This window comes from Myotis myotis, unplaced genomic scaffold, assembly GCF_014108235.1.
Source record: "Myotis myotis isolate mMyoMyo1 unplaced genomic scaffold, mMyoMyo1.p scaffold_m19_p_5, whole genome shotgun sequence".
Lineage (NCBI taxonomy): Eukaryota > Metazoa > Chordata > Mammalia > Chiroptera > Vespertilionidae > Myotis > Myotis myotis.
This window is the reverse complement of record NW_023416357.1, coordinates 89,121,537-89,137,768: the sequence shown is the minus strand read 5'-3', so window position 1 is coordinate 89,137,768 and position 16,232 is coordinate 89,121,537. Positions and strand designations below refer to the sequence as shown.

Below are 16,232 nucleotides of genomic sequence, written 5' to 3'. Positions count from 1 at the left end.
AAAATGTGAAGCCCCTCCTATTCCATGAAGTTCCTATTTTAAAACCTGCAAATAATTCTAGTACTAAACAAATTCAAAGGAAAGCTTCTAAAAAGCAGAGGGGTGGGGAGTGGGAAACCTAACTTATTTTAAGGCTATCTTTAATGTGTCCTTTACTCAAATTCAAAAAGAGGAATTTTACTTATATCACATTTACTATCAGTAGATAGCTCTATTCTAAATTTCCTTTTTTCAAGCTCCCCTTCGTAGGACATGTATTAAAGACAATTTTCTTTCCAAGCACATCATCAAACACCCCCTTCCCCCAATCTTACCTGCATTACAGATGAAAAGGCTTTCTTTTCTCCTACAGTCTCTAGTGCTTTGTAGGTGGCACATAAGTAGAGGAGTTTAACTTCATCTTTTGCAGATGAGCTAAATTTGCTAAAAATCCATTTGAAGATCTTCTCAGCCTCATAGCTCAGAGAAGCACAAAGAAGGCCAAGACAGCAAGCGCCTTCTTGTCTCAATTCCTGAAGCAATTTGCTACTGTATTTATTTTATGCAAACAAAACAAAATACACAAAAAGCTTAAGCTTTCAAGGATGATAAGAATGACAATATCTTACAAAAGAATGTCTTAAATGATTTTTTTAAAAATTCTATTCAAACTACATAAAAGGTTGAGATTTTATTCACTTTAAATATTCTCTATTCTCTCTATCATGCAGTACCCAAAAGCACCTTAATTAGACACTGGACTTTCTTTTACATATTCAATTACTTACAAACAGTAAGGAAAAACCAAAAAATACTAAAATTCATGCTTTCAATTCCATCTCAAGCTTCACTAAATGATTCACAGAAAAAGGCAGCAAAAAATGATTAGATAAAACACACTATATACTATATAATGTTCACTATGTAAGGGCTATAAAAATAGGAAATTCCTAAGTTAAACATAATAAACTTAAAAGAATAACAACACTCATTTAAGTATAATAGGTAACTATATAAAATAAAACAGTAAGGTTCATGACCTGCTGAGATAAATTGTGGGTGCTTTCCAACACTGCAATTCTTTGGAAGCCACCATACAAATAAATGATTGCATGCCTTTGGAGAACCCCAAGTAGCCTCATAGACTAGGTTTGAGCTGCCCAAAAAAGGAAGATCCATTTTACCTTTACTCTCTAAGCAATTTCAAAATTCTCTAGTTTATAAACGTTAATTGCATTCATTCATTCATGCCTGCATTAAGAATTTATGTCACTCTATATGTCAATCCTCAATTATTCAGTTAACAAATTTTTAAAAAATTATATTCCCTTTCAAGTATTCCATTTGTAGTCAGTCAATGGTTATTAACATATAAATACTTTAACACAGATAAAGATGACAAGAGAATCCAGTGAAACATTAAACAGATGTTCATAAATGAAACCAATGGGTTTATCTTGTTTATTTTTTAATGATTTCAAAAAAATATACCTTACGTTTTAAATTTAACCATTGTTACTTACCTTTCATTAAGCACATCATGTACAGCAGTCAAGATATTATCCAATTGTTTAACCAGTACCTTAAAAAAAAATTATAAAAACTTCAAATTCCTGTACATTTAAGAACAACATTGTGTACTTTTTCTTGTGTCCCCTTCCAAATTATAATTGGACAACAGCTCACAGTCCCCAATTAGCATATTTCAGGAATATTACAAGTTTCTTTTCAGACTATGAAAAAAATTTATCCATATAAAACAGAGCCATGATCATCAATGAGGGTAAAAAACTCAAAAGGCTTGTTTAATTTACTCTGAAATGCATTTTTTTTAAATGAATTAGAAGGGAGAGATGAGTATATAATAAAGCAATATGGTAAAATGTTAATGACAGAATTTAGATGATGGGCATATGATGTTTACTATAAAATTCTTTCAATTTTCTGTATATTTATAATTTTTCATAATAAAATTTAATAAAATTTGGGGATTGGGGGAGAAGCTTGCTTTGAATCAAATATTATTTGATTCACCATACAATTTCTCATTAATTTTTCTCTTACTTCATATCAAATTCTTAATTTAACATTAGGAGAATTACTTGAGGTAGAGAGAAATATGTAACTGCTCCTACATTTTGTCCTTGAAAGAATTTTTCCATTTATTTGGTCCTGGTCACCAGACCAAACTTACCCATGAACAAAATATGTAACCCCTACCCCAATTTCACATATGAAAAACAACAGATATTCTGTTCTGAAACACAGAAAAAAATTCGAGGACAACACAATACATGTATTAAAAAGCACTTTACTGCAGAACCAATGTGGATCCAACAACAGTAGATAAATTACAGAATAGGAGCATCAAATTCTAGATCATCATAATACAGGCCAAATTTATCTGGAATAAGAAATCCCTGTTATTGCTCCTTAGAAGCAAACCTTTTCCCTTCTTAAACCACTCTGGATAGCATTTACCTAGTTTATTATGGAAACACAAAAATTACCAACATTTCCAAGCACGCTATACTTACCAGTTTATTTTCTGGTTGCTGAATAAATTCCTTCAATTGCTTTACAGTAGTCAGTCTTCGGTCTCTGTCGTCTTCCCGGGTGATCCTCCGAAGAAGATTCGACAGTCGAGACTCATCAGAGTAAGACATCGATCGCTCTGTGAATATAAACATTTTGTTATCCATCGAGTATAAATAAGGGTAAAATTATATCCCAAATATTTTAAAGTACATAAAAAATTATAGTCCGCTGGACAATGAAAGCAGGTCCCATCACACTTTTGTTCATCACTATATAAACCAAGCCCCAGCAGACAGCTGTAAACATGACAGACCCTCAGAAGAGAAAAACCTCATTCTAGAGCAGTGGTTCTCAACCTTCTGGCCCTTTAAATACAGTTCCTCATGTTGTGACCCAACCATAAAATTATTTTCGTTGCTACTTCATAACTATAATGTTGCTACTGTTATGAATCGTAATGTAAATATCTGATATGCAGGATGGTCTTAGGCAACCCCTGTGAAAGGGTCATTTGAGCACCAAAGGGTTTGCGACCCACAGGTTGAGAACCGCTGTTCTAGAGGATTAACTGAGAATTCTGTTAAAATAAGATTAGGAGACTGGGTAAGACTTTAAAGATTTTAAAAAAGGGTTAGAAATTGTTTTCTTCAGATCTGTTCCAAACTGATTTCAACTTCCAAGTAAAGAGCATGGGTATGGTAAAAGACTTCAATAGGTTAGGGGTAAATTCTCAACCAGGGAGAATACAGGCTATATGCTTCTATTTCTCACCTAGGTATCCCACTGGGAGGCTCAGAGCCACTTGTTCACATTATGATCATTTTCCTAGCACAAAGTTTTGATGAATTGAAATCATGTTACACTATTACCTACTATGTGCAAGGTATGCTGCCAGTCAGAAAGTGGCAAATCAGAAACTTTCTTCCCTTTACTTTTTAATGACAAGAACAAGTGGGAATGCTCAAATAATGTTTGACAATAATAAAGATGCATTTAAATACTAAAATTTTCTTTTGAAGTTTCAGCTGTGCTATTTATTATAATTAACCAATGTACATTAACAAACCATATCGAAGGGTCTGACAGTTTCAGTTCTAAGGCACAAAAGAAAAACTACAATAAATTACAACATATGAGACAAGAAATAAGAATTTCTGAAATCCCTAGCCCATTGAATATTTCAGTAAGGATGAATACAGAATATGTCATTAGGATACCAGACTGGAAACCTAGATTCTATTTACAATTCTGCCAACTGCCTAACTCAGAGTCTGGGAGGAGAAAGAAATTAGACTAAGAGCGTTAGAGTCGCTTTCCAATTTCTATCATACGTAAGTCTAAGACTTCAAACACTATTTAGAAACAGTACAACCTCCTATTTAGCATTCTACTTCTGGAAACTTATCCAAAAATAATCATTTTTCAAAAGCTATATGCACAAAGATGTGCACCAAGATCCACATAACACATACATACACACCCCCCAATGGAACAAGTCATAAACTAAATGTCCAAAGAGTAACTCTTTCCAACAAAGTATATAAATCAGAAATCTTGATTTCACACTCAGTTTTACCAATACAATAAATTTCTCTTGTAGGAAAAAAAAGATTTTTTTTACCTCTAATCCCCTGAATTTTCAGGGTACTTTATCTATATTCACTGAGGCTCGTGTTATAAGGCAGAAAGAGGCATGATTGCATTTAACTTCAGAAAGGGTCCACTCCATGTATACTCATATCCCCCGTAGGCATTAGGGAAAGACTTGCAGCAATAAGAGCCCACTGTACACATTCAATAGCCACAATAATCAGGAAAACCCTTTCTTTAAAATCTTACCCAGTCTTCCAATCTTATTTTAACAGAATTCTCTTCTAAAAAGTATTAAAACTTTCTGGCAGGAATTTACTCTTAAACAATTCACAGGAAAAGGAATGTAAAAATATTATTGCGTGCACAGGTTTTTCAACTCAGAGTAAATTAACCAATTCACACATATGCAAGGTATTAGTACAAAATAAGGTATCTAGGAAAAGAGGAGATACAGGTCTTTGTGGAACACGTGTGTGGTCCGCAGTGTGCCCAGTCTTACCCTGTGATTTCCTCATGTCTTTGATGGCTAATGCACGACTGCCATGCTGAACACTGGTGAACTCAGGGATGGTCACATTGTTAACCCTCAGCTCTTGCCCCAACGACTTCCGACCATAAGTATTTTCCCCAGATCCTCCATTGACACTGTAACCACCTAAAAATAGCAATATTTACGTTATTTAAATAAGGCTCTTTGTTTCACTCAATGAATTCCTGAGAGTTCAGGATCTTATTACCTACTTTACAGTTCAACCAGCCTTTGCTTCTCTTACCTGTCCCTGCGCTGCTGGCCTTGAAACCATCTTTTAATTTCATTTTAATAACTTCAATAGAAGATAAGAGAAATGCAAACTAAAGTCAGATTTTCAGGGCGGGAAGAGATTAACAAATGAATTTATATGCATAACCCACGGCCTGGGTAAGGGACTGGAGCAGGGTGGAGGAGGTCAAGGGGATGGGGGAGGGGGGGTCTGTAATACTTTCAACAATAAAGATAAATTTAAAAAAACTTTTAGGCCCTGGCTGGTTGGGCATTATTCCAAGCACTGAAAGCCTGCAGGTTTAATTCCCAGTCAGGGCACATGCCTGGGTTTCGGGCTTGACCCCATTGCAGGCGAGTGCAGGAGGGCAGGCAGCTAATAGATGTTCTGATGTTGTTGTTGTTTTTTTCTCTCTCTCTACCTCTTCCTTCCTCTCTCTCTAAAAAGATCAATAAAAATACCTAAAAACAAAAACAAAAAAATCTTTTGGGACAATCCTGGCCAGGTAACTCAGTTGTTTAGAGCGTCAACCCGATATGCCAAGGTTGTGAGTTTGATCCCCAATCAGGGCACAAGAATCAACTAATGCCTTAGCTGGTTTGGCTCAGTGGACAGAGCATCAGCCTGTGGACTGAAGGAAGGGTTCTGGGTTCAATTCCAGTCAAGGGCACATGCCCAGGTTGTAGCCTCAATCCCCAGTAGGGGGTGTGCAGGAGGCAGCCAATCAATGATTTTCTCTCATTGATGTTTCTATCAGTCTCACCCTCTCTCTTCCTCTCTGAAATCAATAAAATATATTTTTTTAAAAATCAACCAATGAATGCATAAATAAGTGGAACAACAAATCTGTCTCTCTCCACCCTCCTCTCCCTTCCTCTCTAAACATAAATAAATAAAGAAATAAATAAATAAATAAATAGAAATAGAAATAGAAATAAAACGCACTTTGGAGAAGTCTAGAGAAGAGATGGTAGTCGACAGAGACTTCAGCCTTAGTGATACTGTATTTTTCTTTTTTGGCAAGGAAACTGCATTTCTGTATTATATATATATAGTTAAAGTGTTTCAATTTTTTAAAGTTAAGGGGATAAACTTATGAAGTTTCAAAAATCTCACTGTATTTTATATACATATATTTTTTAAACCACCTAGCTCTAAAGCCCAGGGTTTCTTGCCTCTGCACCATGGTGTGCTGCCTATTATGAACTGCTGTTTGCTTTGACATTTTATTAAATATAAAATAGCTATATTCTAAGCATATTAGAAGAAAGAGGTGCAGAAGGGAGAGAAAGGGGAGGGAGGGATGGGTAGGTTTAAAAACATAAAAAGCATGCCCCTACCAATAAGGAAATATATATATATATACCCTTTTCGTCATTCTGTATGTCAACGTGGACTCTGGTATCATCGTGCCTTTGCCGAGACACCACAGCTGAATTCGAAGGTTGCAGTCCATAAGAGGAAGACCCACCCCTATCTCTGGATGAAGAATATTTTAAATTATCTGGGTCGGCTGATGCACTATCAGTTCTGTAAAGAGAGAAGAGTATAAGATTAGAACTTTAAACAAATATTTCAATAGTAATTTTCAACCGGTGTGCTGCAAGGGGCACACTAGTGGTTCCACAAGAATTTTTAAAACATGTAATGCCAGACTATTTAGTCAGTAATACTGACCTCTTTTCTCTTAGATTACCAAATAAAAAATATGGCAACAGCCAATACAACAATAGCTGTCCAGTGTGAATGGATAAAAATTAATATCTTTTTTATTTCCCATTGATTTCTAGAGAGAGTGGAAGGAGAAACATCGACAGGAGAGAGACACATTAATTAGTTGCCTCCTGTACACACTCCTACCAGGGCTGGGAACCTGCAACTGAGGTATATGACCTTCAATGAGAATCAAACCTATGACCCTTTGGTCCTCAGGCCGACGCTCCAACCACTGAGCAAAACTGGCCAGGGCTATACCTTATTTTTTGGTCAGATTGGTGTGCCACAGAATTTTACTAATTAGTCTATGTGTTCCTTGAAATTAAAAAATCACTGGCCCAAGTAATAAATATTTCTTTTATATAAGCCTCTCTTTCTTCTCTCCACCTTTTATATTTTTTAAATCATTACTCTTATAAATAAGCACTCCAGTGTCTAATAAGTTTCAATGGATGAAATGCTCATTTTTCAGCTCCTTCTACTACTATTCTAAGGATCCATTTAGAAATATGAGTAATTACAGGATTAAGATTCCCAACTTATCCCACTTTGTTCAAGACTTAACTGATTTTAGCACTAAAGTCCCATGTCCTAGAAGAGTGATGGCGAACCTTTAGAGCTCGGTGTGTCAGCATTTTGAAAAACCCTAACTTAACTCTGGTGCCGTGTCACATATAGAAATTTTTTGATATTTGTAACCACAGTAAAACAAAGACTTATATTTTTGATATTTATTTTATATATTTAAATGCCATTTAGCAAAGAAAAATCAACCAAAAAAATGAGTTCGCATGTCACCTCTGACAGGCGTGTCATAGGTTCGCCATCACTGTCCTAGGAAGTCCCTCAGCCCTAGGCAAACTGGGACACTTCGTCAGCCTGGTCCAGGATTCTCTTCACATGACTTGATAAAAGAAGTTCCTTAGGGAGAATGCCTTAAAAAAGAGGCTTTTGTCTGATTCATGTTTAGAATATGGAAGAATTTATCTTCATTTGCCCATTACCTTTGCCTATCTGGGAAGTGACCCTGTCAATTGTACACAGTGGCACAGAGTGATATGGCAGAAGGAGGGCCAGAGTTTAGTGTTCCAAGTAGCTTTTGGATCCTGCATTTCATGGAGAGGACTCAGGACTTCCTGTTAAGTCTTTAAAGGACTGTGATCCTGCTTTCAAGACTACTTGATGAGAGGAAAGCTAATCTGAGAGCATAGCTGGAAGTAGAGCCCTAAATTATGAACTCCGTGGAAGACATGGCCCCTGAAAGCCAAGGTGATACCAAGTCAACCATAGAGTACCACCTAGAGAGAGAGGAAGAGGGAGAGGGAGGAGCAGGAGGTAAAAGAAGTAGTTCTTTCTCCCAGGAGAGATTTATCAGTGGGAAAAATTAATCTTCCCAGTTGTAAAAAAACACTGGCAACATATGAGGCAGTTTCAAAGTTTTACCAAATTACTATTTTTAATATATATATTTTTTTATTTCAGAGAGGAGTGGGGGGGGGGGGGGAGAGAAACAACAATGATGAGAGAGAATCACTGATTGGCTGCCTCCTGCATGCACCACACTGGGGATCGAGCCCACAACCTGGGCATGTGTCCTGACCAGGAACAGAACAGTGACCTCCTGGTTCATAGGTCGATGCTCAACCACTGAGCCATGCCAGCTGGGCCCAAATTACTTTTAATGTACTGCCTCATGGCAATCTAGCATTCTCTCTCTCTCTCACTTGAATGTGTAACTTATTTGATGGAAAATAAATTATAGAATGATATTTGAAAGCAAGTTCAGTGGGATATAAGGAAAGAACACATTAGTTGCAAAGTAAGATTATTCTAATGAACTGCAATACTGAAAGTTACACCAAAGATTCCTTAACTATAAAAAATATCTATTAAAGTTCTAAAAAGTGAGGAAAATGAAAGATATCAGGAACCCAATAAAGCTCAGTTTAAAGGTTGCAGCTCATAATCTATTAAAAAATCAAACACTGTCAGCTCTGGATGGGTAGCTCAGTTGGTTAGAGCATCGTCCTGATACACCAAGGCTGCAGGATTGATCCCCAGCCAGGCACCAATAATGCATAAATGAGCGGAACAGCAAATCAATGTTTCTCGTTCTCTCTCTCTCTCCCTATATCTCTCTAAAATTAATCAATAAATGTTTTTTTTAAATCAAGCATTATTCAGGATAATCCTGGACACTTGAATATTAATAAATGAGGGGCCGTAACCAGTTTGGCTCAGTGGATAGAGCGTCGGCCTGCGGACTGAAGGGTCCCAGGTTCGATTCCGGTCAAGGGCATGTACCTTGGCTGCAGGCACATCCCCAGTGCGAGGTGTGCAGGAGGCAGCTGATTGATGTTTCTCGCTCATCTATGTTTCTAGCTCTCTATCCCTCTCCCTTCCTCTCTGTAAAAAAATCAATAAAATATTTAATTAATTAATAAATAAATAAATGAGGGGTGCAGTTCTAGGGTAAAATTAGTGTCCTTATCCAAGGAGCAGCTCTATGCCTCAATGTCCTCATCAGTAAAATAGAGAGCTAAGCTTCATAATTTCTCATGAACCTTATTCTTCCAAGCATTGATCATAAAGTATCAAGAAATAAGACAACACTACATACCATATGGCAACATTTTTAAAAGTTCCTCTCCTACGGATACTTCTTATGAGAAAAACGGCCTTTTGAAAAATCACTTTTATGATACTTACTGAAAACACCTTCTGAATGCATAATTATTTGGAAAACTTAAGGACACTGGCAAGAGCAGAAGCTACTCTATTCCTCAACCCCCATGACCCTACCCCATATATAAAATGACTACAGTGTTTGTAAGTATATTTAATTTAGTTATCCTTTCATTGCCCTCACCCACAAAAATACTAAACATGAAACCTTGCACAGGCTCAATCAGTCAGACACCCTGATCTGTACTTCTGTAGCCACTGTTGATACAGAATACAAACAATAAGCCCAATTAAACTTGGATCCCTAAGTGTCACAAGTCTAAATTATTCCTAAAGGTTCTCAATTTGAAACTTGATAAAATTCCGTAACCCTAGCATACTAGAAGAACTAAGACTTCATAATGGAGTATCTCCTTCAAACATACAGGGTTCACTAATTGATAGACAAAGCTCAATACTTTCAACATAGGGGAAAATAAAATCAATGAAATTTCAAGAAAAATGTATGAGGATATTTTCTAAGTATACTAAATCTATAAGTACTTAAGTACCATTAACTCTAAGTGGAGCATGAGGACTTTAAAAAAAAACTAATGTAAAAATATTCCCCATGTATCCAAAAATAGCACATTAAATATTCACCTATAATAATCCATAACATACCATTAATTTAAAGGGAATTGAAAAATAAAAGAGCTTATGAGCTTTCCTGACAGGTTTTGAACTTTTTGTATGTTTGGCATCTAACACAACCTGGGAAAGAAAGATGTTAGGAATGAATGAGTGAAGTAAAATAATTCTGCAACACCTAGAATCTAGGTGTTGAAATGAAGTCTACTAATATTGAAATATCGAAATTTCCTTTTTCATTATGTTTATATATCACATATATTTCTCTTTTAAATATTTGTATTATTTTCTGGTAGCATAGCAGTAGACTTAAAGCAGCAGAAAAAACAGATCTAAAAAAAAGATCTGGTCTCAAATCGCAGCTCCAGCACTGAAAAAGTACATATGACTTTGCACAAGGTTACTTATCTCCAAGCCTTGGTTGTCTCTGGCTTAAAATGGGGGTAATATCTATCTAATATGAACGGTTGTTGTGAGGCTTAAATAAGATGATGAATTCTTAAAAATACTCAGCTTATAGCGTACATTATCATAGTACTAAATTAACTCGTTTCCAGTCTAACAAATAATGTATAAGTAGTTCATGAACATACGAAGACAATCAAAATAAGTTCTTATGCTCAATATATAGCAGATTCTAAGTTCTTCATTGAAGAAATTAAGCAATCTATTCCTACCAACAAATACATTTCTGACTAGCGAGTACTGATTTCAAACTAAATTGAAAAAAAAAAAAAAAAACACAAAAAAACACAACAAGAAACAGGAGTGACTTCCCAATTTGTTAGAAATACAGCTTTTTAAAATTCCATGAGTTAGGACCATCAAGATTCCCACCACCTCCATAATTTGGGTTTTCAGAGATGAAAATCAAAATTTTCACTAGGGTAGAACCACTGTCTAAAAACTCCCTAACTGCCAAGTTCTTTTAATACTAACTGATTAAAACATTTCCAACCAGAATTCAAGATACTGGTATTCTGAACACAGAAAGCACAAATGGTTCAGCATTTACACAAGATCTCCATTTTATAATTTCTAGACTGCTTAGGTCTCAAAAAAAAAAAAAAAAAAGTCAGTATCAGGCTGTAATCACCAACAAGATTATCCCAGTCCAATAAACAGAAAACTGTTAAAGAACAGAAATGAACACTTAAAATGAGGCAATCAAAGGCACAAAATAGGAAATGCAGATTTGAACTCAAAGAGGCAGGCATAAATGTTAAGCTAGTTATAAGGGCTGAAAAAGCTATCATCTGCCAGAATTAGTGTCTCAATTTAGTGATAAAAGAAAATGTATCTGTTGAGACTAAGAACTCTAGAGCAAGGATCCAAAAATACCTCCATAGCCCCTTTAATACTCTAAAAATATTATGGAGAGAAAAAAAGAAATGCATAAATTTCCCCAAAATGATTAAACTGAAGTTAAAGCCTGATGTACATGCCACACGAGAGGTAAGTTTCTAAAGCTCATACCTCAAAAATCGCATACTGTATAATATGGAGCCTTTGTGATGTTTTGCATCAAGTCAATCTGTAAGACAGTAGTTACAATATTAGTGAAGGCAGCGAGTTAAAACATTTGTTGTTCACACATGAAGCAAATATCATTCATGGATTAGGTGCTTTTAGTCAAACTATGGCCCTCTAGGTTTCATATGTTGAAGCAAAAACTGAAATGGAAAGCCACTCTGTGCCTTAGAGGATAGAGAGGCTTAAGGGGGCAACCAAAAAAAAAAAAAAGTTTAATATATAGAAAAGTTTAAATGTTCCTTATAACATACAAATCACATGCAAATATAGTTACCGCTCATTTTAGTGGTCTTAGTATATAGAAAATGTAACAAATCTGAGGAGTCATTTTTGAATGACCCAAATCCTTAGACCTCAAATCAACAATCTACCATATATTAGAGGATAGTACCTCCTGGATAAATGTGGTCTTGTGGTCCAGATGGTTTTATAAGCATTATAAATAACAAAAAAAAAGAAAAGAATAGAAAAGAGAAAAGAAGGAAAAGAAAAAGAGTCTTTCTGGAAGTATGAAGTCAGGGAATTCCCTATCAGGAAGCATTTCCATAAAGCACCCTGAAATGACTTGATGCAAACACCACACCTGGTGGTGCTAGGGGAATAAGCATCATATTGCTTCAAGTTGTTTTTAAGTAGGCTTATTAAGGAATTTTGCTCTTATGGTGAGATCTAATTTGTAATGGGTATCAACCAGGAAATAAGATTATACTAAAGCCAATGAGGTGGGAATGCATTTGTTCTCTAAAGCAGGGGTGGGGAAGGTGCAGCCCACAGGCCATATAAGGCCCGAGAAATTATTTGGTCTGGCCTTGCCACAGCAACCACAGGTGTGACTTAAAATTCAATAAATCTAGAAGCTTTTTTCATAGCAACATAAATTTATATTAAGGGAATTATATTAAGTGAATGATGTTATAAATATCCAAATGGCCCTTGTCAGAGAAAAGGTTCCCCACCCCAGCTAAAGCAGTGATAACTCAGATAGTGTCACTGTCACAAAGCAGTTGTAGGATATGCCGAGTTTTTCATACTAACAGTTAATATCACTTGAAAATGATTTACCTTTTTTAGAAATAAATTCAAGTATATCCCTGTGATGTCTCTTACTCACCTGGATTCAGACACGCTTTCATGAGGAATAAGAAAAAAGGTGAAACTATGCATAACCTTGGGCCTTGTGTACATCACTTTCACATTAGAAACACTACTCTAAAATGAGTCTAGGGCTAAAAATTTCATTTTGGAGACTCAGGGATTTCATTATGTGAAACTCCTCTTGTAGGAGAAAATAGTAAGTTCAAATTTAATGAAACAGAATTGAACCATCATGCCAAACTTATAAATGAAACATCAGTTTTACAACATTAAAAAATATTACGTATATATAAATTCTTGATAAAATTTCCTTAGCTCCTTAAGTATTAACTGTCTATAAATAGGTTGTTACCAATTTTTAAGTATTACTCAAACTCTCAACTAAATAGCCACTGTGGACTCAAAATATGAAAATACATTTATTGTAAACTTGTAAGACTTTTTACCTTTCCCAAAGAGAGGTCTAGCCTTTACCCTGGAAGGTAATCTCTAAACTCTTGGAACGTCATACCTAATAAGAGTGTTACTGTTCACCAGGGTTTAGGGCCACACCAGAAAATGTCACTTTATAGTAAAGGATTTCAGTCACATGAATCATCTCAATCTCCAGAAGGGCTGGAGACTAAGTTCAGCCATGTGGGCAGTCAATCATGGAGCCCCAATAAAAATTCTGGACACCAAAGCTGGGGTAAGCTTCCATGGGTGGTTAATACTCCATGCTTATTGTAATGCATCCATACCAGGAAAGTAATACTGTTCACAACTCCACAGGGAAACAACTGGATGCTCCACATTTACAACTTTCCTATACTCTGTCCTATGCACCTTTACATTTGGCTGATTTTACTCGATATCCTTTAGCTGTAAAAACCTGTAACCATGAGTATAAGGTTTCAATGAGTTCTTTAAGTTCTTCTGGTGAATTATCCTACCTAAAAACAGTCTTGGGGTCCTCCCAACTTGCAACTGGTGTCAGAATATAGGTGGTCTTATGGATCACGCCCCCTCTAACTCTGCACCTACCAGTATATTTAAAATCACTAAATATATTCTAATCCAAAATTTAAAAGACTAAATTTTGTTTTTTAATAATATCTTTAGTGAACATAATAAAGAACTGACTTTCAGTGCAGTAAGTCCTCATTTAACACTGTCAATAAGTTCTACAACTTTAAGTGAAATGACATACTAGTATAACAAAACCAATATTGCCTAATTGATATAAATAAGAGATAAGATCCTATGGTGTCTTATGGACATTATACCAAAACATTATTCAAGGACCTGCTGTAGTTTATTTCCCTTCCAAGGAACCTCATGCACCCTCTATTAGCAGACCTTTAATCAAATTAACCAGAGGGAGAAACAAAGCAAGTTAACTCTAGGAGGGTACTACATTGGATTTTAACCTTTGCTTCTGGTGCACGATTGTCTTCAGTGAAAGGCTGGTGAACACACCACTCCTATGTAGTTCTAACAACTGGGTCTTCAATGCTGTGCACATTTCCCTACTCAGGGGGTCTCACCTTTCCAAAACAGCTTTCAAACTTTCTGTACCTTCTTCCTCCTTTTCCCAGCACTGCCAGTGGACTTACAGATCCCTGCTTCATAAGAAAACCCTTGGTGAACAAACCATTCTATAGCATTCTCAATTAGAGCTAGTAATTTTGAGCTCCTACAAGTCTGGTAGGCAACTTACCCAAGCAGTTTACATACATTTATTATAATCCTTAACATAATCCTATCAGTTACCATCTTACAGATGAGGTAACTATCATTCCATTACTGACCTAAAAGGTGCACAGCTTGTAAAAGGCAGAGGAAGAACTCAAACTCAGGTCTGTCTAACTTTAGAGTTCTTCAACACTCTGCCATTGCTGCCAACTTCTTTCCAATATTCCACAAATTCACCTACATCTGCACACACAGCCTTTCCATCACCCTTACATAATGGAACAGGTACACCTCGTATCTACAGCAACCCTCTGGATCCAGACATTCCCCCTATCTTCTAAGGTATGCCTGGGATCTCCCACTTTCCTTTCTCACATCATCAGCATATAATAAGCACTCTCTAGTCTTTCCTTTGTCTCTAGTCTAGACTCTTCACAGACAAACCTCTTGAGAAAAATTTATCTTCTTTGCCTTCACTCATTTTTCAACTATCTGTAATCTGTGTTCCACTATCAGCACTCCACTGAAACTGTTCCTACCAAAGTAGGAACTTTCACTTATGGCCTACTTGTCTCGAAAATGCCATACACCCGCCCTGGTCAGTGTTGCTCAGTTGGTTGGACCGTCATGCCATGCACTGAAAGGCTGAAGGTTCGATTCCTGGTCAGGGCACATGCCTAGGTTGTGTATTCACGGGGCACATACAGTTGGCAGCCAATGTTGCTCTCTCACATCGACCTCCCTCTCTCTAAAAAATCAATCAGCCAATCAAAAAAAAAAAAAAAAAAAATCCCACACATTCTTTTCAGTTCACCTTGCTCAATGCTCCAATGACTTGCTTTAGACAATTGTCTACTCACAGTGTTTCTCAATACCACTCTAAAATTTTTTTTAGTAACTTTAATTCCAGGGGTTCTTTCTACTTTTTCCCAGTCTAAGCTCCTTCTTCATTCCCTTTTAAACAGCATAGATTTCATGGTCTATCATTTTTTTTCTCATATTTTTATTGATTTCAGAAAGGAAGGGAGAGGGAGAGAGAGACTGAAACATCAATGACGAGAGAGAATCATTGATTAGCTGCCTACTGCACACCTCCTACTGGGGATTGAGCCTACAACCCAAGCATGTGCACTTGACAGGAATCAAACCTGGGACCCTTCGGTCCGCAGGCCAATTCTCTATCCACTTTAGCCAAACCCGGTAGGGCTAGTGTATCATTTCAATAACACTCTTGCCAATCCCCTAAACCTCCTTTAATATTTTCCTCACACCAATTTGGCAAAATCCAACCATGGATAAACCCAATTATCAATTATCCATCATCCATCAGTAAGCACCACATTCTTAGATACTTCAATGTTAATCTCCCATTTGCTACATGCATTATCCAGAACTTCCCCATTCTCTTCAGATTCCAAAATACTCTAACTGCCCCCACACATTCTGTCTCAAACACACTCACAAACTCTCACCTGCACCCAATTCTAGAGGCCTTGATTACAACTTCATCTACTTCCATCTTTTAAGTTTTCCCACCAAACTGAATCCTCTCCTTAAATATATAAAACGTTCTAATGTCTTTTCTTTAAAAATACAAAAACAGCCCTGGCCAACATACTGGAAGGTTGTGGGTTCAATTCCTAGTCAAGGGCACATACCTGGGTTGCAGATTCCATCCCCACCCCAAGTCAGGGCACATGAGGGAGGCAACCAATCAATGTATCTCTCTCTCCCATTGATGTTTCTCTCTTTCCTCTACCCCCCAGCCTTCTCTTAAAAAAAAAAAAAAAAAAAAAAATCCATGGGAAAAATATCCTCACTCCTCCAGTGAAGATTAACAAAAACCAAAATTTTTAAACACCATAAAAAATTCATCAATCCCACATATCCCTCCACCAATAATCTGCAAACAACGAGTTGTCTCTACTCTCCACTCCCATTTCTTCACTTCTACTAGCTCCTCAATACTCACTGATCCAATTTCTAATCTACTCCATCACTTTTGGCAAAACCATCTATGACCTCCAG

General features: G+C 36.5%; 1 protein-coding gene across 9 annotated transcripts in view; it reads right to left on the bottom strand.

Annotated features, from left to right (window-relative positions):
* The window catches only part of SMG1 (SMG1 nonsense mediated mRNA decay associated PI3K related kinase), a 108,834-nt gene that overhangs the window by 71,710 nt on the left and 20,892 nt on the right, over positions 1 to 16,232 (bottom strand). For 4 of the 9 annotated variants that reach the window (XM_036309660.1, XM_036309657.1, XM_036309651.1 and 1 more), the window contains exons 2-6: positions 6,238 to 6,401; positions 4,610 to 4,765; positions 2,517 to 2,653; positions 1,503 to 1,561; positions 315 to 528 (exon numbers count right to left, since the gene is read on the bottom strand). In XM_036309660.1, coding sequence (XP_036165553.1) covers positions 315 to 528; positions 1,503 to 1,561; positions 2,517 to 2,653; positions 4,610 to 4,765; positions 6,238 to 6,401 — 730 coding nt within the window. Of the gene's footprint in view, positions 1 to 314; positions 529 to 1,502; positions 1,562 to 2,516; positions 2,654 to 4,609; positions 4,766 to 6,211; positions 6,402 to 11,378; positions 11,437 to 13,270; positions 13,573 to 14,056; positions 14,956 to 16,232 lie in introns of those variants that run through there. The other 5 variants (XM_036309655.1, XM_036309654.1, XM_036309653.1 and 2 more) reach the window with 5 other exon arrangements.